The following is a 24,198-nucleotide window of genomic DNA, read 5'->3' as shown; positions in this document are numbered from 1 at the left end:
GAGGTTAAAGCAGGTGAGTAAATCAGTGAAGTCAGTGGTTAGCGTGGAGTCAATAGCGTTCTTCCTTGTGCCTAGATACACCCACACACCTGATTAGAAGTTTGTACTTCGCTTATTTTTCAAGATATTCCGCTCACAAGGTTTAGACATACATGGCGGCGGCCATCTTGGATTTTTACGTGGCGACCCAATTTCCAATGGCGTTCTTCCTTATGCCTGGATACACCCAAACACCAGATTAGAAGTTGGTACTTCACTTATTTTTCAAGATATTCCGCTCACAAGGTTCAGACATACATGGCGTCAGACATATATGGCGGCGGCCATCTTTGATTTTGACGTGGGTTGCACCCACACACCAAATTAGAATTCGGTCCTTCGCTTACGCAGGCACGCACGGACGCACACGGATGAAGGGGAAAACCATAGTCCCCCTTTCGCTCCACGGTGCGACGGGGGACAAAAATGCATTTGCTGCATTCATAGGCAATGAAAACCTTTTAAAAATAACTACAATGGCACTCGGTAGAGCGCATACCTCCGCAAGGCTGAAGTTTACTTTTTGTACCCCACTGATCGGATCCGGACATGAAATTAAATCTAATCGACTTGTTCTTGTCACCTACCCAACTAATCCAACCAGTTTTGTCATAGCTCGTCCATAACTTTTTGCGACATCTTGCCCGATATCATTTTTGGCCCCATCTCTCAATTGTGAAGAATCATTTAAAAGACCTTTAAAAATTCGAGTATCCAGATCAGATAGTCATCAAAATCTCATCAATTTGTCCTTTTCACACACCCAACCTGTCCACCAAGTTTTGTCATAATCCATTCATAACTTTTTGAGATATCCTGCTCATAAACAAACAGACAAGGGTGATTATTTGAAAAACTAAATAACTGGAGTAAATCTGCGATGAATACCATTCGTAAAACGCTTCCAAAGGTTTCACTGTTCTGGAGACACGAGTTTGAGAAGACGCAGTAACACACACACACACACACACACACACACACACACACACACACACACACACACACACACACACACACACACACACACACACACACACACACACACACACACACACACACACACACACACACACACACACACACACACACACACACACACACACACACACACACACACACACACACACACACACACACACACACGTACCTCTATGCCATATCCAACTTCCTCCTGCTGAGGACGAATGGGATTGAGATTCATTGGGATCGAAGACCGCACCGACTTTAACGGCTTAGATGGGAGTGAATACCGAGCCGAAAACTACAGCTTCAATGAGGCCGAGGACCGCGCACATGGCGCCCAGTATCAAGCTGATCAATATGCGTGTTCGTAAAGCTGCAGAGGACCGTGTTTGGGGTGTCCAGTATCATACCAATCAACATGTGGTTGGGACTCGGCCTAACCATGTAATGCAGCTTATGCGTTTTGTCGAATCCCTGCCACCGAGGAAGACTCCCTTTTGCCTACTCCCTCCCACAGTGCACTTTGTAGACTAAGAACACCTTCCCTACAGTCAGACATGGAGGAGGTTCAGTGATGTTTTGGGGTTGCTGTGCTGCCTCTGGCACTGGGTGCCTTGAATGTGTGCATGGCATCATGAAATCAGGAGATTACCAAGGCATTTTGGAGCACAATGTTCAACCCAGTATCAGAAAGCTGGGTCTCCGTCGAAGGTCATGGGTCTTGCAGCAGGACGATAACCGCAAACACACTTCATAAAGCACCCAGGAATGGTTCAAGACAAAACGCTGGACTGTTCTGAAGTGGCCAACAATGAGTCCAGATCTAAATCCCATTGAACACCTGTGGGGAGATCTTAAAATAGCAGTTGGGAGAAGGCACCCTTCAAATCCGGGAGAACTGGAGCAGTTTGCACAAGAAGAGTGGGCCAAACTGCCAGTAGAGAGGTGTCGGAAGCTCATTCATGGCTATAGGAAGTGCTTGACTGCAGTTATTTTGTCCAAAGGCTGTGTGTGCCACCAAATAATAAGTCGAGGGCGTCAATAATTTTGTCAATGCCTTTTTTTTTTTTTTCAAGATCGAGGCTCGTGTAAGAGCTAACATTAATGACAAAAAACAAACGAACACTTAAGACGAAATAAAGGGAGCGGGAGACAAGATAGGGAGAGGGGGAAGCACACAAGTACAACATTTGAGAATAGGGACATCGGGAGATCTGTGGGAGGTAGAGGGCTTGGGGGGAGGAGGCACGGGAAGGGGGGTGGGGTGGGAGAGGTAAAAAAAACATGGTCACTGCTAGGACTTCCAGGAAAGAAGTCAGTATTTCAGAAAAGTGGATCTGGGGTGAATTAACTGGGGTAGAAAAGATCAAGGTTTTGGATGGGGGAAGATAAGAGATGGTGGTGAACAGCTGTTTTAAAGACCTGAAGGGATGAGTGGGATTGAAGAGAGTGAGGGAGTTTGTTTCAGAGGCGGGAGAAATGAGGAATGAAAGAGTGAAGGTGAGCAGAGAGTCTTGATTTTGGCAGTTTCACCAGAAGAGGTTTGCTGGCAGATCTTGTGCGACCAGTAGGAGTATTTGGGGGACAGAGCACAGCCAGGGCAGGGGGGGCTCGGCCAGAGAGGAGTCGGTAGAAGACAGAAAGACCACCAACCTGCCTGCGGTGTGAGTGAAAGGCCCTCACAATCGGCTTCATCACGGGAGATTCCAATGATTCTGAAATGATTTCTTTTTATTTTCTGATTTAAAAGGATATATTAAGTTCAGAATGAAAAACAAAGGTTATGTGATATTAACAGTGAAACTAGAACTGTCGGCAGTGATGACCGGTTTCCTCCGCCTTCCCGCTTTCATACAACTCCTTTCACATTTTTTTTTTTTACACCCCCCCCCCCCCCCCCCCCACACACACACACACACACACACACACACACACACACACACACACACACACACACACACACACACACACACACACACACCCCCCCCACATGTATATACGTTTAAACTTTAAAGTGTCTGTTTTAAAAGTCAGCAATTTCCCGTCTTTATTTATTTATTTTACACTCGCCGAAAGCACCCGGCACTGCCCGGGTTCTTTTTGAATGAATTTACTACTATAATTCAGCTTTTACTCGCAGCCGTAGAAGATTGACTACTTTAATTCAGCTCAGCTTTTAATTGTAAAATGGGCCCAGCCCGGCCTCGCCACCTCGCCCATAACCTTCCCGGGGCCCGTCCCGACATTTTTAGTTCTTTTTGAATGAATTTACTACTATAATTCAGCTTTTACTTGTGGCCGTAGATCGACTACTATAATTCAGCTCAGGTTTTAATTGCGAAATGGGCCCAGCACGGCCGAAGCGGCCTCGACCGGCCTTGTCACCTCGCCTATAGCCTTCCCGGAGCCTGTCTCGACATTTTTTGTTTTAGACGTTTCCTCCTATCTTTCACCGTTCAGGAGATTAGCGCGTGCAGACAATCAAACAAAATATGTGAATGACACGTCCATGCACACATGAAATGGAGTTTGTTTTTTCACACGTGAACCTTTACTTCCGGATAATAATGTTGAATGAAATAAGGAACGAAGAAATATATGTCAGCATCATTGTTGACGTTTTTGTGACGACTGTCATCAAACGGAAAAGTAATATATCTTAACGGAAAAGAAAAAGGGAATTAAAAAAACAAATGTTGACATGTTGCTGTCTGTGTGATGTTGGGCGGTGTACGATACATCGTGGCGCGATTTTTTTTTAATATATCTGCATTTTCCTACGTGTGCATGAATGTTCTCAATTATTTCTGACAACGAGTCTAAAACTATCGACACAAATTAAATCAGATGGTGAGTTAGATTGGAGATAAAGGCGTGAAAGAGACTCAATGGCCTTGAAATTACAGGCCTTTGAAAATTCATTTCGTTCTATAAACGGAAACTTTCATCGAATTTTCTTTCTGTTTTTTTCCACCGAGTCTAAAACTGTTAGCGACTGTGAAAAATGAAATGATATATCGAATTAGAGTTGAAATAAAACTGTGAGAAAGCAAGACACCGCGGGCCTAACAAAACAGGCCTCAAAGCTATGCGAGTTAATAAAATGGTGGATATTTGTTTATGACGCCCCTCACAGAATGGGTGGAGCTACTCTCTAAAGTCTAAACGGAGTAAGCCACACCCCCGGACAGACAGACAGAATCACCTACGCCTATTACAATATAGATTAAAGAAACGACGGGATGAGTGAACTCCATGCATTCATCATCCAAAACCCCGATCTTCATAAGTACAAATCGCTAATCACTTGCCAAGTCAGCCGTTCCTGATCAACCGTTTTGTTGGTGTGCTTGCTTGAGTGCTTAAGCTACTTGGCCAGCGCTCTACAACGTTATTGCTAGCTAGCAGGGTTCCCCGGCATTGCTCCGGGAAGGGAGTGGGGATGTGGGTGGGGAACCCAAGAAGGGGGGGGGGCAGAGGGGCAAGATAGCTGGCGAGGCGGAGGGCAGAAGGGTTTATTTAAAATGGTGAGTTGAGGTGATGCTGATTTGGGTTGGTGTTGGGCTAGCGGCTAGGGTGCCAGCTTAGGATCCAAGGATCCGGGGTTCGAATCCCGGTCGATCGCTGAATTAACGCCAGGGGGGTTGACTCAGCCTGTCATCCTTCCAAGGTCGGCAAATTGAGTACCAGTTCACTGGTAATTCCCTGTTTATCGTAAAAAGGCGACAAACAGGGTTGGCGGCAGGATGGGCATCCGGCCGTAAAACATTGCTTCAAAAAGGGGACCAAAAAACAACAACAACCACGGTCCCCGGAAAGGCCAACCCCCGCTTTGTGGGGGAAAATGGCCTCTAAACGGTGGTTTTAAGAGGTGAGTTAAGGTGAAGCCGGTTTGGGAAGGGGTCTTAAAGGGTGTTTGGGATCAAAAGGGTATTCAGGGTTTTAAAGGGTTGTTACGTTTATGGGGGGTAGGCAATGGAATACCTTAGTCCAGGTAGAATTGTATAGGTAGTGTGCTCCGACTGTCATGAAGAAGAAGAACCCCCATGTACCATAAGTAGGTATCCGTTTAGACAAGATTTTTTCTTTTTTTTTCCTTTTGTATACTGAATCGAAGCTCGTGAAAGAGCTAACATTTATTTCACAAACAAATCAACCAGACAAACAAAATATATAAAAAGAGGGAGCGGAAGACAAGATGGGGAGAGAAGGGGAAGCACACAAACACAACATTTGAGAGCAGGGAGATGTGTGGCAGAGAGAGGGCTTGGGGGAGGAGGCGTGGAAAGGGGGGGGGGGGGTGGGAGAAGTATAAAACACAAGGACACCAAGGACTTCCAGGACAGAAGTTGGTATTTCAAAAAAGTGGATTTGGGGTGAAATTAGCGGGGGTAGAAAAGAACAAGGTTTTGGATGGGGGAAGATAAGAGATGGTGGTGAACAGCTGTTTTAAAGACCTGGAGGGTGGAGTGGGATTGAAGAGAGTGAGGGAGTTTGTTCCAGAGGTGGGAGAAAGGAGGAATGAAGGAGTGAAGGTGAGCAGAGAGTCTTGATTTTGGCAGTTTAACCATAAGAGGGTTGCAGGCAGATCTTGTGCGACCTCTAGGAATATTTGGGGGACAGAGCCCAGAGAGAGCTGGGGGGGCAAGGCCAGAGAGGAGTCGGTAGAAGACGGAAAGACCACCAACCTGCCTGCGGTGAGTGAGTGAAAGGCCCTTGGAGTTAGCTTCATCGCGGGAGATTCCAATGATTCTGAACGCTTTGGTTTCAACAGCGTGAAGACAAGCTAGGGTGAAGACAGCGTGAAGACGAGACGAGCTAGGATGTCGTGTAAGAGTGTATCTTTGTCCCTATGACGAGGAGTGGGGTTATGTTAATTAGTTAGGGATTAAGGGTAATTAATCCCCTGTATGTAATCGCCTCTGTACTTTTCCCCTTGTTCCTTATGACACACATCACACCTGCCATGCACTCCACACCTAAAATAAACATTAAATAAAAGTAACCGGAACAAGACATTGAACAATACCGCTGGCGCCGCCACCTGCCACATCGCAACATCAAGCAGGCAGGTCGGTGAGGCCACGCCCCAAAGAGCAGCGATTGGTCCGGTTTGGTCGAGCGATGAGAGGGACTCGCTGATTGGAGCATGCACGGGGGTCATCAGATGAAGTCAGAGCCTTGCGAATAAAAGACTTGAGTTCCTGACATTTTGTCCTCTTGCACTGGGACATTGGTGCCGTGCAGTCACAATTATACGCTTTTTTGCATTGGTACAGTCATTACGAGCAGATGCAGTTTAGATCCTCTTGCGCGAGGGACATTTAAAAAGAACAGTCGGATTCATTTCCTCTCTTGGGTTCTGGCTTTGGTGGTGAGGAGATGTGGACATTTACTCGTCTTGCGCCAGGGACATTGGACTCGGTATTTTATATCCCTGGTTTTGGGTTTCAACGATCGTGTGGAGGGGTGGTCGCGGCTCGTGGACTCTGGTGTGCTTGGCCCGTAGCTTCGTAATGGCTGTGTCTTTCACTGAGGAGAGGCTTCCATCTGGCCACTCTGCCATAAATCCCAGATCGGTGGAGTTTTACAGTGATGGTTGTCCTTCTGGAAGTTTCTCCCATCTCCACACAGGATCTCTGGAGCTCAGCCAGAGTGACCATCGGGTTCTTGGTCACCTCTCTTACCAAGGCCCTTCTCCCCCGATTGCTCAGTTTGGCCGGGCGGCCAGCTCGAGAAAGAGTCCTGGTTGTTCCAAACTTCTTCCATTTAAGAATTATGGAGGCCACTGTGCTCTTGGGAACCTTCAATGCAGCAGAATTTTTTTTGTAGGCTTCCCCAGATTTGTACCTCGACACAATCCTGTCTCTGAGCTCTGCAGGCAGTTCCTTCGACCTCATGGCTTGGTTTTTGCTCTGATATGCATTGTCAGCTGTGAGACCTTACATAGACAGGTGTGTGCCTTTCCAAATCATGTCCAATCAATTGAATTTACCACAGGTGGACTCCAATCAAGATGTAGAAACATCTCAAAGATTATCAAGAGAAATGGGAGGCACCTGAGCTAAATTTCAAGTGTCATAGCAAAGGGTCTGAAATCTGAATACTTATGTCAATGTGATATTTCAGTTTTTTCTTTTTAATAAATTTGCAAAACTTTCTAAATAGTCTAGTAGGAAGACTAGGTCCCCCTGCACCCCCCGGAGATATACTTCTAATCAGTGTTTCTAGATTGGAAAAAATGTGTAGAAAATGACTAGCTATGGCCCCAAGCTGAAAAAATGTCCCACATACCATTTTTATGCAAATTACTGCTGCAAATTTTATGCAAAATTATGCAAATTTTATGCAAATTTTTGATGAGGAGTAGAGTTGAGGGGTCTTTGAGGGCTTCATCGAGGTGCTCTCGGTTGCAAGACTGGGTCATTCTGAGAAGCACAGCAGGGTCAGAGATCATGATGTTCTCCTCCTCAGTGAATCTCTCCATCAACAGCCTCTCCATTGCCTCACACACTGTTTTGAGGCAAAAGAGGGACTTTGCGTAGGCCTTTCCACTGAGAACACCTTTGAGAGATCCACTTGTTACTAGTTGTGCCTCAAAGAGAATCTCTGCATATCCAGAACCACGCATCTTGTGTCCAGTGAGCATCCCGATGTAGTTCATGGATGTGTGGAAGGGTCCAATCGTTACTACATGACTAGCAAATTCATTTGGCCAGCGCCAGATGATGGGAAGGGCTTTCATGCAGACACCCAGATCAAATGTATTCAGGACCCATCTCTGACCCACCTCAGCAGTTGCTGCCTCGGAACGCTTCAGTAGCTCACGAACAACTGCGTTGTCTGTGATCGGTTGGTGGATAGGCGTGCAGTAGTCGACTGTTGATTTGCTGGGTGGGGGAGAACCAGTTGCAGAGGTGAAACCCCCTAGCCCAGGCACAGGCTGCAGGCCATTGCCATGCCATGCAGGCACCAGGCACAGACCGATCACAGACAACGCAGTTGTTCGTGAGCTACTGAAGCGTTCCGAGGCAGCAACTGCTGAGGTGGGTCAGAGATGGGTCCTGAATACATTTGATCTGGGTGTCTGCATGAAAGCCCTTCCCATCATCTGGCGCTGGCCAAATGAATTTGCTAGTCATGTAGTAACGATTGGACCCTTCCACACATCCATGAACTACATCGGGATGCTCACTGGACACAAGATGCGTGGTTCTGGATATGCAGAGATTCTCTTTGAGGCACAACTAGTAACAAGTGGATCTCTCAAAGGTGTTCTCAGTGGAAAGGCCTACGCAAAGTCCCTCTTTTGCCTCAAAACAGTGTGTGAGGCAATGGAGAGGCTGTTGATGGAGAGATTCACTGAGGAGGAGAACATCATGATCTCTGACCCTGCTGTGCTTCTCAGAATGACCCAGTCTTGCAACCGAGAGCACCTCGATGAAGCCCTCAAAGACCCCTCAACTCTACTCCTCATCAAAAATTTGCATAAAATTTGCATAATTTTGCATAAAATTTGCAGCAGTAATTTGCATAAAAATGGTATGTGGGACATTTTTTCAGCTTGGGGCCATAGCTAGTCATTTTCTACACATTTTTTCCAATCTAGAAACACTGATTAGAAGTATATCTCCGGGGGGTGCAGGGGGACCTAGTCTTCCTACTAGACTAAAAATCCTATTTTCTCTTTGGCATTATGGGGTATTGAGTGAAGAATGATGAGGGAAAAAATGAATTTAAACGATTTCAGCATAAGGCTGCAACATAACAAAATGTGAAAAAAGTGAAGGGGTCTGAATACTTTCTGATTGCAACACACACGCACGCACGCACGCACGCACGCACACACACACACACACACACACACACACACACACACACACACACACACACACACACACACACACACACACACACACACACACACACACACACACACACACTACTTGGAATGGAAACTTACACAGAGAGCGATGATCTATTTCGCAACAGAGCGATGATCTATTTCGCAACAGAGCCGTGTATCTTGGCACCGAGGAGGTTTCCATGACGAGTTACACAATGGTGTCTCAGTTGTAGCAAATCTACCACGAGTGGTACTGTAATTTTCAATAAGAAGCAAAACCAGGGCAAAGAAATATGTAAAAGTCATCCCATCCGAGAGTGTTTGAATTCCATTCCATTTTTTTCTCATTGTCCATGTGAAACATGGAAATTTTTCAACCACTGGCAATTCAATTTGAAGAGTGTGCATCACATCCTTTCCACATTAGCATTAAACATGTGAATTGAATGAGGTAGAAATGATAGTGTAAAATGTCACAAGGTAAGTGAAGCACGAAGGTGAATACCTGACCGATTAAAACTAAAACAATCAAGAAGTGGGTGTGATGGATCCCAGATTATCCTGTGAACCTTTCGGACATTAAATGTGTCATACAAGGTACAAATCGAGGGAAGGTTCGTCCACCCCTCTTCCCCCCCCACCCCCCCCCCCCCCGTAGACCCCTTTTTAAACATTTTGAATTTGTTTCGAAAGCCATTAATTAGACGTATTGGCCGATGTATATTCTAGGGTTCAGCTAGTTTCAATGTTTGAAACTAGTACTGGGCATATAGCCTTTGAGATATGAGCACCAACACATTTTAGGCAGACGGCTGGCCAGACAGACCGACATACAGACGCCAACATGAATTTGAGGGTTTTCTTAATAAAACTCAAGAATGCGGAAACGAACGTTGCTGAAATTTGGAACATATTGTCTTACCTCGACGTACAAAGCATTTACTTCTGAAATCTGCAGCCAATTTCGTCCAGTAGAAGCTGAGAAACGTATTTTCAGTCCCCATGTTAAAGCTGCATACAGAGAAACGATCCCTTATATAAAGGGAGGGGCGCTTCGCGCCTCCCTTTGATTCAGCAATTTAAATATTTATAAGTCAAACAACGTCACAGATGAAAAAGTCTTATCTACACACAGAAGCCCCTTCGACAACCACTTACCACAAATAACTTCGGCGCCACATTCATTCTGGGAAAATAAGAAGAAGGGTAATTTTGGCAGACAGATGAGTGATAGCAGTGAGGATTGGATGTGGTGCTAAACTGGGTGGGCGATTTGGGTGTGTTTAGAGGTGCAGCGTGTAGGATGTGAAAGTGTGCGACACCAGAGCCCCGTGTGCGACACCAGAGCCCCGTGTGCGACACCAGAGCCCCGTGTGCGACACCAGAGCCCCGTGTGCGACACCAGAGCCCCGTGTGCGACACCAGAGCCCCGTGTGCGACACCAGATCCCCCGTGCGCGACACCAGAACCCCCGTGCGCGACACCAGATCCCCCGTGCGCGACACCAGATCCCCCGTGCGCGACACCAGATCCCCCGTGCGCGACACCAGATCCCCCGTGCGCGACACCAGAGCCCCCGTGCGCGACACCAGAGCCCCCGTGCGCGACACCAGAGCCCCCGTGCGCGACACCAGAGCCCCCGTGCGCGACACCAGAGCCCCCGTGCGCGACACCAGAGCCCCCGTGCGCGACACCAGAGCCCCGTGCGCGACACCAGAGCCCCGTGCGCGACACCAGATCCCCCGTGCGCGACACCAGATCCCCCGTGCGCGACACCAGATCCCCCGTGCGCGACACCAGATCCCCCGTGCGCGACACCAGATCCCCCGTGCGCGACACCAGATCCCCCGTGCGCGACACCAGATCCCCCGTGCGCGACACCAGATCCCCCGTGCGCGACACCAGATCCCCCGTGCGCGACACCAGATCCCCCGTGCGCGACACCAGATCCCCCGTGCGCGACACCAGATCCCCCGTGCGCGACACCAGATCCCCCGTGCGCGACACCAGATCCCCCGTGCGCGACACCAGATCCCCCGTGCGCGACACCAGATCCCCCGTGCGCGACACCAGATCCCCCGTGCGCGACACCAGATCCCCCGTGCGCGACACCAGATCCCCCGTGCGCGACACCAGATCCCCCGTGCGCGACACCAGATCCCCCGTGCGCGACACCAGATCCCCCGTGCGCGACACCAGATCCCCCGTGCGCGACACCAGATCCCCCGTGCGCGACACCAGATCCCCCGTGCGCGACACCAGATCCCCCGTGCGCGACACCAGATCCCCCGTGCGCGACACCAGATCCCCCGTGCGCGACACCAGATCCCCCGTGCGCGACACCAGATCCCCCGTGCGCGACACCAGATCCCCCGTGCGCGACACCAGATCCCCCGTGCGCGACACCAGATCCCCCGTGCGCGACACCAGATCCCCCGTGCGCGACACCAGATACCCCGTGCGCGACACCAGATACCCCGTGCGCGACACCAGATCCCCCGTGCGCGACACCAGATCCCCCGTGCGCGACACCAGATCCCCCGTGCGCGACACCAGATCCCCCGTGCGCGACACCAGATCCCCCGTGCGCGACACCAGATCCCCCGTGCGCGACACCAGATCCCCCGTGCGCGACACCAGATCCCCCGTGCGCGACACCAGATCCCCCGTGCGCGACACCAGATCCCCCGTGCGCGACACCAGATCCCCCGTGCGCGACACCAGATCCCCCGTGCGCGACACCAGATCCCCCGTGCGCGACACCAGATCCCCCGTGCGCGACACCAGATCCCCCGTGCGCGACACCAGATCCCCCGTGCGCGACACCAGATCCCCCGTGCGCGACACCAGATCCCCCGTGCGCGACACCAGATCCCCCGTGCGCGACACCAGATCCCCCGTGCGCGACACCAGATCCCCCGTGCGCGACACCAGATCCCCCGTGCGCGACACCAGATCCCCCGTGCGCGACACCAGATCCCCCGTGCGCGACACCAGATCCCCTCTGCGCGACACCAGATCCTTGTGCACAACAGCAGATCCTCGTGCACAACACCAGATCCTCATGTGCACTCGTCTCTCCTCCTATGGTATCCATGGAAATCTCCACGCCTGACTTGCGGACTTCCTCTCCGGTCGTAGTCAACGTGTGGCCCCGAATAGATTTCTCTCTTCTCCCCTTCCTGTTCAGGCTGGAGTTCCCCAAGGTAGTGTTCTGGGACCTATGCTTTTTCTGGTCTTCATCAATGATCTCTCCGACTCTCTGGAAAATCCTATCTCTTTGCTGATGACTCCACTATCTAAGGCTCCGTATCTTATCCCTCAGATTGGCAGTCTGCAACCTCCTCACTCGCTGCAGACGTGGACAAAATCACACACTGGTCAAACAAGTGGAACATGTCTTTCAATCCTGACAAATCTCACACTCTTGCTATGTCTCTCCAAAAGGATAGTCTGGAAAACCCTCCCATATACTTTCTGAACAATCCTCTCCAAGAGGTTCTGTCACTCAAGCTTTTGGGTCTCACTATCTGCCATGATATTTCCTGGGAAAACCACATTTCAAATCTGGCCTCCAAAGCCAGTCGCCGACTGGGCATCCTCCGTCGTGCGAAGTCCTTCCTTGGCACACCTGAGCTCCTCACCACATACAAGGCTTTCATCCGCAGCTCAATGGAATACTGTTCTCCCATCTGGGCTGGTGCTCCTTCCTCACACCTCGCTCGGCTTCACGCTGTTGAAACCAAAGCTTTCAGAATCATTGGAATCTCCCACGATGAAGCTAACTCCAAAGGCCTTTCACTCACTCACCGCAGGCAGGTTGGTGGTCTTTCTGTCGTCTACGGACTCCTCTCCGGCCTAGCTCCCCCAGCTCTGTCTGTGCTCTGTCCCCCAAATATTCCTACAGGTCGCACAAGATCTGCCAGCAACCCTCTTATGGTTAAACTGCCAAAATCAAGACTCTCTGCTCACCTTCACTCTTTCATTCTCTCACTCACTTTCTTTCTCACTTTCAGACTCACTGCCAAAATCAATCTTGATGCGCAAGATTGGAGGTCACGTTTTTTCGAAGCTGTCCATGCGCTCACGCTTTTGAAGTTAAGTAATTTTTCACAATTGTGTTTTTGTCGAAACTGTATCTATCTTTCGGTGTGTGTACCAAGAGTGTGTCTTTAGTCAGATTCTCGGTGTTAATTTTTCATACATGTATACAAAATCGTCGGTTAATTAGTGTCACGTATTCTGAGGCCTCGTAGGCTACCGTGTCCGACCTTGAGGCTTTGTTTTTCTCTCAGCGGTTCATCGATTGCGCTGCAATTACTTTCGTTCTCTGTTTTTGTCCCAGTCTTTCACCCCATACTTCCTTGTTTAAAATCTCAACTCAAAAAAAAAAACAAAAAAAAAAAAAAAAAAAAACATTTCCTTCTGTGTTCTTATTCGTTTATTCATTGTTCTTATTTGTTCGTTCGTTCTTCGATCACGTTGTTCGTGATCACGTTGTTAAAAATGTTTAAACTTTCCCCTGAAGAACTGTATTCTGTCGTATATTATAACACCTTTTTCTTCTTCTTCTATAAAAGGATGCTTTCGACTTGCTCACCAAATCTATTCATTCCAAAAAAAAATTCCATCTCTTACAGTTCCTTTTTTCTACATTCCCGAAACTCTCCTGCACTCCACCCCTCCTTCAGCGTCCTCAAACGTATTTTTGACTCGAAGGTCTCAAGAAACTCATTTTGCAATAAATGTTCTTTTCCCATTAATCGTACCCTTTTCAAAATCCAATCTCACCCCCCCCCCCCACCCCCTCCAAATCTTCCCCATCACCCCTTCCCTCCAAAACTTCCCCATCACCCCTCCCCTCCAAAACTTCCCCATCACCCCTCCCCTCCCCCCTTGCCCCTCCCCTCCAAATCTTTCCCATCACCCATCTCTTTCAAATATTCCCCCTTGCCCCTCCCCTCCAAATCTTCCCCATCACCCATCCCTTTCAAATCTTCCCCCTTGCCCCTCCCCTCCAAATCTTCCCCATCACCTCTTCCCTCCAAAACTTCCCCATCACCCCGCCCCTCCAAAACTTCCCCATCACCCCTCCCCTCCAAAACTTCCCCATCACCCCTCCCCTCCAAATCTACCCCCTTGCCCCTCCCCTCCAAATCTTCCCCATTACCCATCTCTTTCAAATCTTCCCCCTTGCCCCTCCCCTCCAAATCTTCCCCATCACCCATCCCTTTCAAATCTCCCCCCTTGCCCCTTCCCTCCTAAACTACCCCCACACCCCTCCCCTCCGAGACTCTCCCTCGCTCCTCCCCTCCTAGACTCCCCTCTCACCCCTCCTTCTCAAAGCGTCCTCCCCGCTTCTTCCCCCTTCCAACTTTCACCTTCATCACCCCCAACCTTCTGCCTCGCTCTTCCCCCTCCTCAAATAACACCTCACTGTGCCTCACCCAATCACCATCAAACCTTTTGTCCACCCCATTCTTCCCTTTCTCCAAGCTATTCTGAAATCCCTGACACACCTTCAACAGCTCTCCCTACCTCTTCCTCCTCTTACCCTACCCCTCCCCCCCCCCCCTGTTCTGTATCCGATGCTCCCCCTTCCTCTTCATTAACGGTATGGACCTCAAACATCCGGGGCCTTCGCTCAAACTTGACTGATCTCTCCATACAGGTTGCTTCTGACAAACCAGACGTGATCTGCTTAACAGAAAGTTTCCTCCTTCATGATGTCTCTGATTCCTTGGTATCTCTCCCAGGTTACTCCCTCCTCCGGTATGATAGACCTGAGCCTCGTCCTGGAGGTGGGGTTGCTATCTTTATTTTAAAAACTCTCTTCCTCACTCGCCCTGCACTGCCCTCTCTCCACCTCACCCCCAGGAATACCTTTGGCTACGGCTTCCCCTTCGCTCCCACCTTTTGTTCATATGTGTGTTGTACCGTCCACCAAACAGTGATGACTCCATCTACATCTCGCTGTCTGATAATATGGACCAACTTCTATCTACCCATCCCAACTCTCTCTTCCTCATATGTGGTGATTTCAATTGTCACCATGCCAGTTGGTTGGGTGTGGGTAGCTCTCTCACCAGCCATGGCTCTTCAGCAAAGGACTTCTGCGACTCACTGGGACTGACACAATCTGTCAATTTCCTGACCCGGATCTCAGTCAACGGAGCATCTTCTCTTCTGGACTTGGTTTTGACCAACTTCCCTGAAAATGTCTGCTGCTCTTCTTCTGCTCCAATCGGCTCATCTGATCATGTGCTTGTTAAAGTGGACATCTCTCTGACCATTCTCAGAGAGCCTCCTCAGCGTCGACGAGTCTGGCATTTCACTCAGGCCAACTGGCATGGTCTTCAAGCAGCCATCAATCATCTGGACTGGTCTCCCATCTCTACCGCCTCTGACATCAACTCATCCTGGGAATTCTTCCAAAGTAAATTGCTCTCTCTCATGCACAGATTTATCCCATCTCGTCTTCAGTTGTCATACCCTTCCTCCTGTCCATGGTACACGGATCTTGTGGTGAGGCTGTTGCCCAGAAACAACTTACTTTCGTCTCCTGGAAAGCAAATCCAACGGAAGGAAATCTCATTTCCTTTCACAAAGCCCGAAACAAGTGTGTCCACGCTCAGGAGAGCCAGGAAACAATATCACTCCGTTCTCAAGACCGAACTCTCATATCTGTCTCCCTCTTCCAAATCCTGGTGGCGTCTGGTCAAATCTGTTTCTGGTGTTTGTTCCCCCTCCATCCCCTCCCTCACCTCAAACGGCTACACGGCTGACTCCGCACGGGAAAAAGCTGAATGCCTCAACTCTGTGTTTGCCTCTAAATTTCGTGGCCCAAACCCATCCCTCTCTGTACCCAGTCGTACCCAGCTGCTCCTGGACTCTGTGTCCTTTCCTCCTGACAAGGTGGAAAAGTTTCTGTCAACCCTCGACTCTGATTCTGCAACTGGACCTGACGGCATCAGCCCACGGGTCCTAAAATCCTGTTCTTCCGCTCTTTCACTCCCTCTCTCTGTTCTCTTCACCCTCTCTTTTGCTCAAGGTCATCTGCCATATGCTTGGAAATCAGCCAACATCACTGCTTTGCACAAAAAAGGTGCAAAAACAGATCCTAGCAACGACAGACCAATCAGCCTTCTCCCAATTATCAGCAAAGTCATGGAATCCATCATTGCTTCAGATATGAAATCTTTCCTCTTCTCCAATGGCTTGATCTCTGATCATCAATTTCGTTTCAGACCTGGTCACTCTACTCTGGACATGCTGCTTCTGCTTTCTCAACAATGGATGGAGGTCCTCAATGCCAAACAGGAAATTAGAGCTGAGCTGTCTTCCTTGACATATCACGTGCCTTCGATACAGTCTGGCACCCCGCTCTGCTCACCAAACTCTCCTCCTTTGGTATCCATGGAAATCTCCACGCATGGCTGGCGGACTTCCTCTCGAGTCGTAGTCAACGTGTGGCCCTGAATGGGTTTCTCTCATCTCCTCTTCCTGTTCAGGCTGGAGTTCCCCAAGACAGTGTTCTGGGCCCTGGGCTTTTTCTGGTCTTCATCAATGATCTCTCTGACTCTCTTGAAAAGCCTCTCTATCTCTTTGCTGATGACTCTACTCTCTGTCGCTCCATTCCTCATCCCTCAGATCGGCAGTCTGCAGACTCCTCACTCTCTGCAGACCTGGACAAAATCACAGACTGGGCAAACAAGTGGAACATGTCTTTCAATCCTGACAAATCTCACACCCTTGCCATGTCTCTCCGAAAAGACCGACTGGACAACCCTCCCATCCACTCTCTGAATAATCCTCTCCAAGAAGTTCTGTCACTCAAGCTTTTGGGTCTCACTATCTGCCATGATCTTTCCTGGGAAAACCACATTTCAAATCTGGCCTCCAAAGCCAGTCGCCGACTGGGCATCCTCCGTCGTGCGAAGTCCTTCCTTGGCACGCCTGAGCTCCTCACCACATACAAGGGTTTCATCCACAGCTCAATGGAATACTGCTCTCCCCTCTGGGCTGGTGCTCCTGCCTCACACCTAGCTCGTCTTCACGCTGTTGAAAACAAAGCGTTCAGAATCATTGGAATCTCCCGCGATGAAGCTAACTCCAAGGGCCTTTCACTCACTCACCGCAGGCAGGTTGGTGGTCTTTCCGTCTTCTGCTGACTCCTCTCTGGCCTTGCCCCCCCCCCCCCCCAGCTCTCTCTGGGCTCTGTCCCCCAAATATTCCTACAGGTCGCACAAGATCTGCCTGCAACCTTCTTATGGTTAAACTGCCAAAATCAAGACTCTCTGCTCACCTTCACTCCTTCATTCCTCTTTTCTCCCACCTCTGGAACAAACTCCCTCACTCTCTTCAATCCCACTGCACCCTCCAGGTCTTTAAAACAGCTGTTCACCACCATATCTTATCTTCCCCCATCCAAAACGTTGATCTTTTCTACCCCCGCTAATTTCACCCCAAATCCACTTTTTTGAAATACCAACTTCTGTCCTGGAAGTCCTTGGTGTTTTATACTTCTCCCACCCCTCCCTCTTCCCACGCCCCCCCCCCCCCCCCCGAAGCCCTCTCCCTCCCACACATCTCCCTGCTCTCAAATGTTGTGTTTGTGTGCTTCCCCTTCTCTCCCCATCTTGTCTTCCGCTCCCTCTTTTTATATATTTTGTTTGTCTGGTTGATTTGTTTGTGAAATAAATGTTAGCTCTTTCACGAGCCTCGATTCAGTATACAAAAAAAAGAAGAAGAAAAAAAGAAAGAAATATTCCTCTTTTCTCCCACCTCTGGAACAAACTCCCTCTCTCTATTCAATCCCACTCCTCCCTCCAGGTCTTTAAAACAGCTGTTCACCTCCATTTCTCGTCTTCCCCCATCCAAAACCTTGATCTTTTCTACCCCGGTTGATTCCACTTTTTTGGCTGTTTCCACAAAAGATCCACTTTTTTGAAATTCCAACATCTTTCCTGGAAGTCCTTGCAGTGTCCTTGTGTTTTTTTTACCTCTCCCACCGCCCCCCCCCCCCCAACTCTCCTTTCCTAACCTCCCCCCACCCCCCAAGCCTTCTCCCTCCCACAGATCTCCTGATGTCCCTGCTCTCAAATGTTGTACTTGTGTGCTTCCCTCTCTCTCCCCATCTTGTCTCCCGTTCCCTTTATCTCATGTTTTATGTGTCAGTTTGTCTTTTTGTGATCAAGGTTAGCTCTAAGACGAGCCTCGATCTTGTATACAAAAAACAAACAAACAAACAAAAAACAGATCTTCATGTACAACACCAGATCACCGTGTACAACACCAGATCACCGTGTACAACACCAGATCACCGTGTACAACACCAGATCACCGTGTACAACACCAGATCACCGTGTACAACACCAGATCACCGTGCACAACACCAGATCCCCGTGCACAACATCAGATCCCCGTGCACAACACCAGATCCTCGTGCACAACACCAGATCCCCGTGCACAACACCAGATCCTCGTGCACAACACCAGATCCTCGTGCACAACACCAGATCCTCGTGCACAACACCAGATCCTCGTGCACAACACCAGATCCTCGTGCACAACACCAGATCCTCGTGCACAACACCAGATCCTCGTGCACAACACCAGATCCTCGTGCACAACACCAGATCCTCGTGCACAACACCAGATCCTCGTTCACAACACCAGATCCTCGTGCACAACACCAGATCCTCGTGCACAACACCAGATCCTCGTGCACAACACCAGATCCTCGTGCACAACACCAGATCCTCGTGCACAACACCAGATCCTCGTGCACAACACCAGATCCTCGTGCACAACACCAGATCCTCGTGCACAACACCAGATCCTCGTGCACAACACCAGATCCTCGTGCACAACACCATACAGATCTGCAGCTTCAAGGATTCAATAGTCTCCGATCACAACTCCCCTGTAACTGCACCTGTAACTAGTTCTTCAGACACAACTCAGGAGAGTTGTCCGTGCGCACCTTTGTGACGTCGTTGTTTTTAGTGCGAGAATGTTTACATTCCTGGGATATCGATACGTGGACAACCAGCATTAAAAAGGTGGAAATGTCGGCGGGGGCGAGTGGGAAGGGTTACCCGACCCCTTCATCCCCCATCGGTGACCTTTGTTGATATGCAACACGTCACTAACTTGGTATGTAATATATAAATCATACAAGAATCTAAATGAACATCGAACGATGGAGTCATGCATTGGTGAAGCAGATTTTAAATCATTTTCTTTATTCTAACGTGATTCTTCAAACCCGTGAAGGCAAAGAGAGAAATATTACACCATGGCGACACATTCATTCTGCTGCCCTATCCGAAACTTGCCATGTGTGCACTTACATGATCCAAAGGAAATAGTGCGAGACGACGGCCAGCAAAACTCATCGATCAATTGGGAAAGTCACACGGCTATGCACTCTGTGGTACGCATGGTATTGGTAACCGGTGGGGTAAAAAAAAACGTCTGTGAGGAGGGAGTGCGAGGACTGGTCGTCAGTATGGCAGTTTACACCGTCATCTCGTAAAAGGCCTGCTACAAGTGGTGGATCGAGCAGACAGATTGCTTGCGCCGGGAAATGCGAACATTAAAAAAGATTTTCGGTAAAAACAAACAAGGAACTCAATCACCTGTGGATAAAAGGACGAAAGCTCCATCGCGTCAGACTGCCCAACACGATCTGGCACAAAACCGAGTACCGACGCCTTCAACAACGCCCTGCCAACCGACCCCGAAGAAACTACACCGCCCATCCAACCGACCCCGAATAAACTACACCGCCCACCCATCTGACCCCGAATAAACTACACCGCCCACCCATCTGACCCCGAATAAACTACAGCACCCACCTGATAGACACTGAAGAAACTGCACTGTTCGAAGTTCACGCAAAACAAGCTTGTAAAAAAACGTTTATTTCTTGTTAGTTTTCTTGATAATTGAGAAGGAAAGCTATATTGGTTTATGTATGCCAAAAACAAGGTTATAATTAAATGTACTCATTTTAATGCACTTTGGAGCCGTACACAAAATACGTGACACTTTGGGGGTGGAGGGTGTTTGCTATCTGGAGTCCCTATACAAGATACAAAAGGAGTAGCGAGTGACATGGCATGTCCCAAAAATTCTGGTCACGTGGGTAATGAGTGCCATTTTGTTTCCACCTATAGCTATTTGGATCAGCAAACAATATCTCATCATTCTTTTTTTTTTTAACGACAGGATGCTGTGCCATTGGATGGACCAATCGATCAGAAAGGGTTTCAAAATGTATAGATTCCCTCCAGATGCCGGAAGGAAAAAAAATGTGTAAAATAAAGTTCATAGTCTGAGATGGAAGCCGACTTCAGGTTAGTTTCTGTACCAGGTAAGTTGCAGTCCCGTGTGTGTACATTTATGTGTGGTGCTGTAATCATATTGTAGTTGGAACTTGGTAGTTTGGTATAACTCGAAAATCATCATCGAAACATGTGTAGATCATTTTATGAACCTACTGTACATCATTCACTACATGTACATGTGATTCGAAAGTGATTCTTCACCATTGGAGAGATGAAGCCAAAAACCTGGGCGTATCACAAAAAGTTGTCTTGATAGCTGTGATCACCAGGTATTTCGTGCATGACGTCATCCCCACTTGTCGTCGTAATCTGAGGATTCTTGATTTGAAAAATCTTCGTCGAATTCACTTTCTGACGAGCATGGAGCGAGTTGTGCGGCTATTATTCGTTATGTGCTGAGACAACCTTTCCCTTAATTACGTCAGGCAGATGACGTCATGACCATTGCAAACTGTAACACCACAAAAATATTGGCATTAAAAAACGACATTCAGTTCTTTGTTTATTAATTAAAATCAAAATATATATATTATGTCTGTCGACCTTTAGATATCCTACAGGGTCCTTCACAAGGAGGCTAGCTATCACCGGCACCATAAACAAATTCCTGCCCTAACTTAAACAAATTCCTGCCCGAACTGCTGGGAAGGCCATTGCCAAACCACCCATTATCACCCTTGCCAAGCAGCAATCGATCACGCAATCTCTCTTTTTACACACTTTTTATTTAACTTCATCTGAACTTTCCTTGTCCCATTTCAAATCTTTGAGCTGTTCGTTTTTTAGGTTCCATACGTCCTAGAGAGCTGAAATTTGGTCCATGGTCCTCTTTTCTGGTACATTTTCATCTATCAAAATTTAATTTCATTCTTTTCTTTGTTAATAGTCATAAAAATTGGTTTAAAACCTTTAAAAGAAAAAAAAAATGTGGAGCACTAAAACATGTTTTTTCGTTTGCGGTACTTGTTTCACTCACGATTATTTGTTTTCTAATTTCCTGATGGTGTGTGCATCCAGGATGGATGGTGTGCCTCCATTTCTCACTTTCAATTTCCTTCTTCCAATTCTTTCAAATTTCTGCATTCATTCATTAGAAAACGCACGCATTACACTTTACGCACAATGGGCACAGATTCGGTGCGCCGCCCTGGTGCCTTGGTTGATACAAAATAGCTTCAAATTGCAAGTTGTCGCTAGTCCAAGTATGTAGGGACTCCAGGAGCCAAATTTTACGAAAGGCGTTTGGTGAGCGTCTTGCTAACACGTGCCTAACCCTTAAACACTGACAAAACATCGTTGTACACGCACAGCTAATCACATGTCTAAACAGGAATTTATGAAGGAAGATAAACAGCCATTTCAAGGAAGACTTGAGTTGGCGGTGGAAACGCTCCAACACACCGTTCCCTGCTTGATGGTAAGCGGTGGTTCACACATGGTCGGTACCCAGGAGTTGAGTCAGCTCATGAAAGAGCCAATTCAAGATGGCTACCACAATCCGTAGTGATGGTTGATGGAACACCAAACCGTGTGATCCAGGTGTGGACCTAAGCCCTGGTGATGGTAGGTGCGGTGATGTCAGCTATCGGTGTAGCCAACGGGTGAAGTGGTCAACGCAAGTCAATAAATAGCACTGCCCATTTGAAGGTCGTAGCTGGTAGGGGAACGACCCAGGATGCAATGAACCCTGTCTGGTGTTGAAAAACTACCAAGTGGTGCGACGTTATGGCGTTGGATCTTTGTGCATTGACATTGAAGACATTCCTTGGCCCAACAGTACACATCGGCGTTGATGAGTGGCCAGAGGCAGCGCATGGTGAGGAGTTGCTGGGTTGCTCAAATACCTGGGTGCGCGAGTAAGTGGAAAGTGTCGAAGATTGTATGACGGAATGGCGTAGGTACAAAAATGAGTGACTGTCCCTTTGATGTATCACACATGAGGGTATCTAGCGTTTGTCCCTGGGATTGGTACCTCTGAAAATGTAAGTGAAATTGGTTGCAGATTGTAGATGATGGCGCTCCGTGTCCTCCCATTGTGCTGCTGCAAGTGCCTTAAAATAGATGGCCAGTGTACTGGTGGAAGACAACACCAATACATTGATGCGTGGGAGCGTGCCAGCCACAGAGTTCGCAGTTACTTTGATGTGCTGGATAGCAGTGGTGAATTACCAAATATAACTGAGTTGATGAAGTGTACGAGAGTGATAGTCTGAATGAGTCAACAGAGCGAAAGTTAAAGGTTTGTAGTCGGTCAGGACAGTGAATTCCCTGGCCTCTAAGAAGTGATGGAAGTGCTTGATGGCGAGGTATACAGCGAGTAATTCCAGATCAAAGGCGCTGTACTTGCGCTCTGTTGGTTTTAGCGTTTTAAAGGACGGTGGACACCAGTTGGCATCGATGAACTGATGCAGGGCCGCACTTACCGTGACCTCAGACGCATCGACCATCAGGTATGTTGGCGTCTCGGGCTGTGGATGAATCAGGAGTGAGGCGTTCGCCAGTGCATCTTTGATGGTGTGGAAGGCTGACAAGGTTGGCCCACCCATCGGAACATTTCGACCTTGGAGAAGATTGTGGCACCATGTAATGTCGTGGTAAAACCCTGAATGTGTGGAATGGGGTAATGGTCTGGAACAGTCGTGTTATTTAAGGACCGGTAATCCCTGCAAGGACGCCAATCTCCAGGTGTTTTTTTAGGGTACCATGTGAAGCCCAACTACTGGATGATGGTCTGATGATTCCCCTTTGTAACATATAGTCAAATTCCTGTCCACCAATACATAATTTTTCAGGTGCTAGTTGGCGAGCAAGCATAAAAACCGAGGCTCCCATGGTTTCGATGGAATACAACACCTGGTATTTGAGTGATCTGGTATTTGAGGTGCTGAATTTTCGCCGATAGACGCGTTATGGTCGAGGAGTCCTAAAGTACCGTCTGAAAAGGACACGCGGACGAGGATGGGAGACGAGTGATATTCAGCGAAGAAACGGAGGATGCTTTACCAAGAACCCAAAGCTGTGCTGAGGCATCCAATAAAGGGCGATGCTTGATGTATACGAGGACATTGCAATGACACAAAAAAATCCACACCTAGGATAGAGTATCTGGTGTGTCAGCAATAGTAAACACCCACAGAAGTGAGTGATGTAAACCCAAATCAAGCTGGAGGAGACGTTCTCCAAAAGTAGCAATATCATTGTTATTAGTAGCATGTAATGAATATTCCTGTCCATTTTTCCATTCAGCGGGAGACGGCAGCACAATGCTCACCTCGGCCCTCTGTATCCACAAGAAAAAGAAAACTGCTAGTACGATCCACGAGGAAGACAAGGCAACTAACTTTTGGCCCTGGTAAACTCATCGTCATTAGTTATGGGCCTCATCGTTTCCCTACAGCCGGTACGAGCACAGTGCTCTACACTGACGAGCATCAGCACCAAAGGTCACATGGTAAAACACCTATCTGGAGTGTTCATGAAAGGGGAAGGCAAACTGCAGCTCAAGGTATGGCGTTTCTCTGTCCATACAAGGGGAACATGAAGATGGGCATGACTGGTGTTGCAGAGCATGGAGCTCGAGTACCAGCTTCTGAAGGTCCGCCACTTCAGATTGTAGCTGCGTGACATGGTGTGGTGCAGGTGTCACATTAGCCACGGTCAGTGTAATGGTGTCAATGAGATGATCAGCCATATTTGCGGTGGCCGGTAGTGACAACTCTGCGTTATCTGCAAATACTATGCGATGGTGGATAGTGCCAGCTCTGCGTTACCTGCAAGTATTATGTGGCAGCGGGTAGTGCCAGCTTTGCATTAGCTGCAAGTATTATGCGATGGCGGGTAGTGCCAGCTTTGCATTACCTGCAAGTATTATGCGATGGTGGGTAGTGCCAGCTCTGCGTTACCTGCAAGTATTATGCGATGGTGGGTAGTGCCAGCTCTGCGTTACGTGCAAGTATTATGTGGCGGCGGGTAGTGCCAGCTCTGCTTTAGCTACAA

At 48.4% G+C, this 24,198-nt stretch overlaps 1 protein-coding gene across 5 annotated transcripts in view; it reads right to left on the bottom strand.

Annotated features, from left to right (window-relative positions):
* Positions 1-19,616, bottom strand: part of LOC137434199 (granule associated Rac and RHOG effector protein 1) — a 48,612-nt gene extending 28,996 nt beyond the window's left edge. The window contains exons 1-2 of one of the 5 annotated variants that reach the window (XM_068126974.2): positions 19,492-19,584; positions 9,771-9,859 (exon numbers count right to left, since the gene is read on the bottom strand). In XM_068126974.2, the coding sequence (XP_067983075.2) occupies positions 9,771-9,787 (17 nt within the window). In that variant the 5' untranslated portion in view covers positions 9,788-9,859; positions 19,492-19,584. Of the gene's footprint in view, positions 1-9,770; positions 9,860-10,006; positions 10,043-19,203; positions 19,463-19,491 lie in introns of those variants that run through there. The other 4 variants (XM_068126972.2, XM_068126973.2, XM_078785373.1 and 1 more) reach the window with 4 other exon arrangements.
* Between the last annotated feature and the right edge of the window lie 4,582 nt (positions 19,617-24,198).

This window comes from Myxine glutinosa, chromosome 10, assembly GCF_964187855.1.
Source record: "Myxine glutinosa chromosome 10, kmMyxGlut1.1, whole genome shotgun sequence".
Lineage (NCBI taxonomy): Eukaryota > Metazoa > Chordata > Myxini > Myxiniformes > Myxinidae > Myxine > Myxine glutinosa.
Note: the sequence above shows the minus strand (reverse complement) of the source record. Positions and strands in the feature narration are given on the sequence as shown.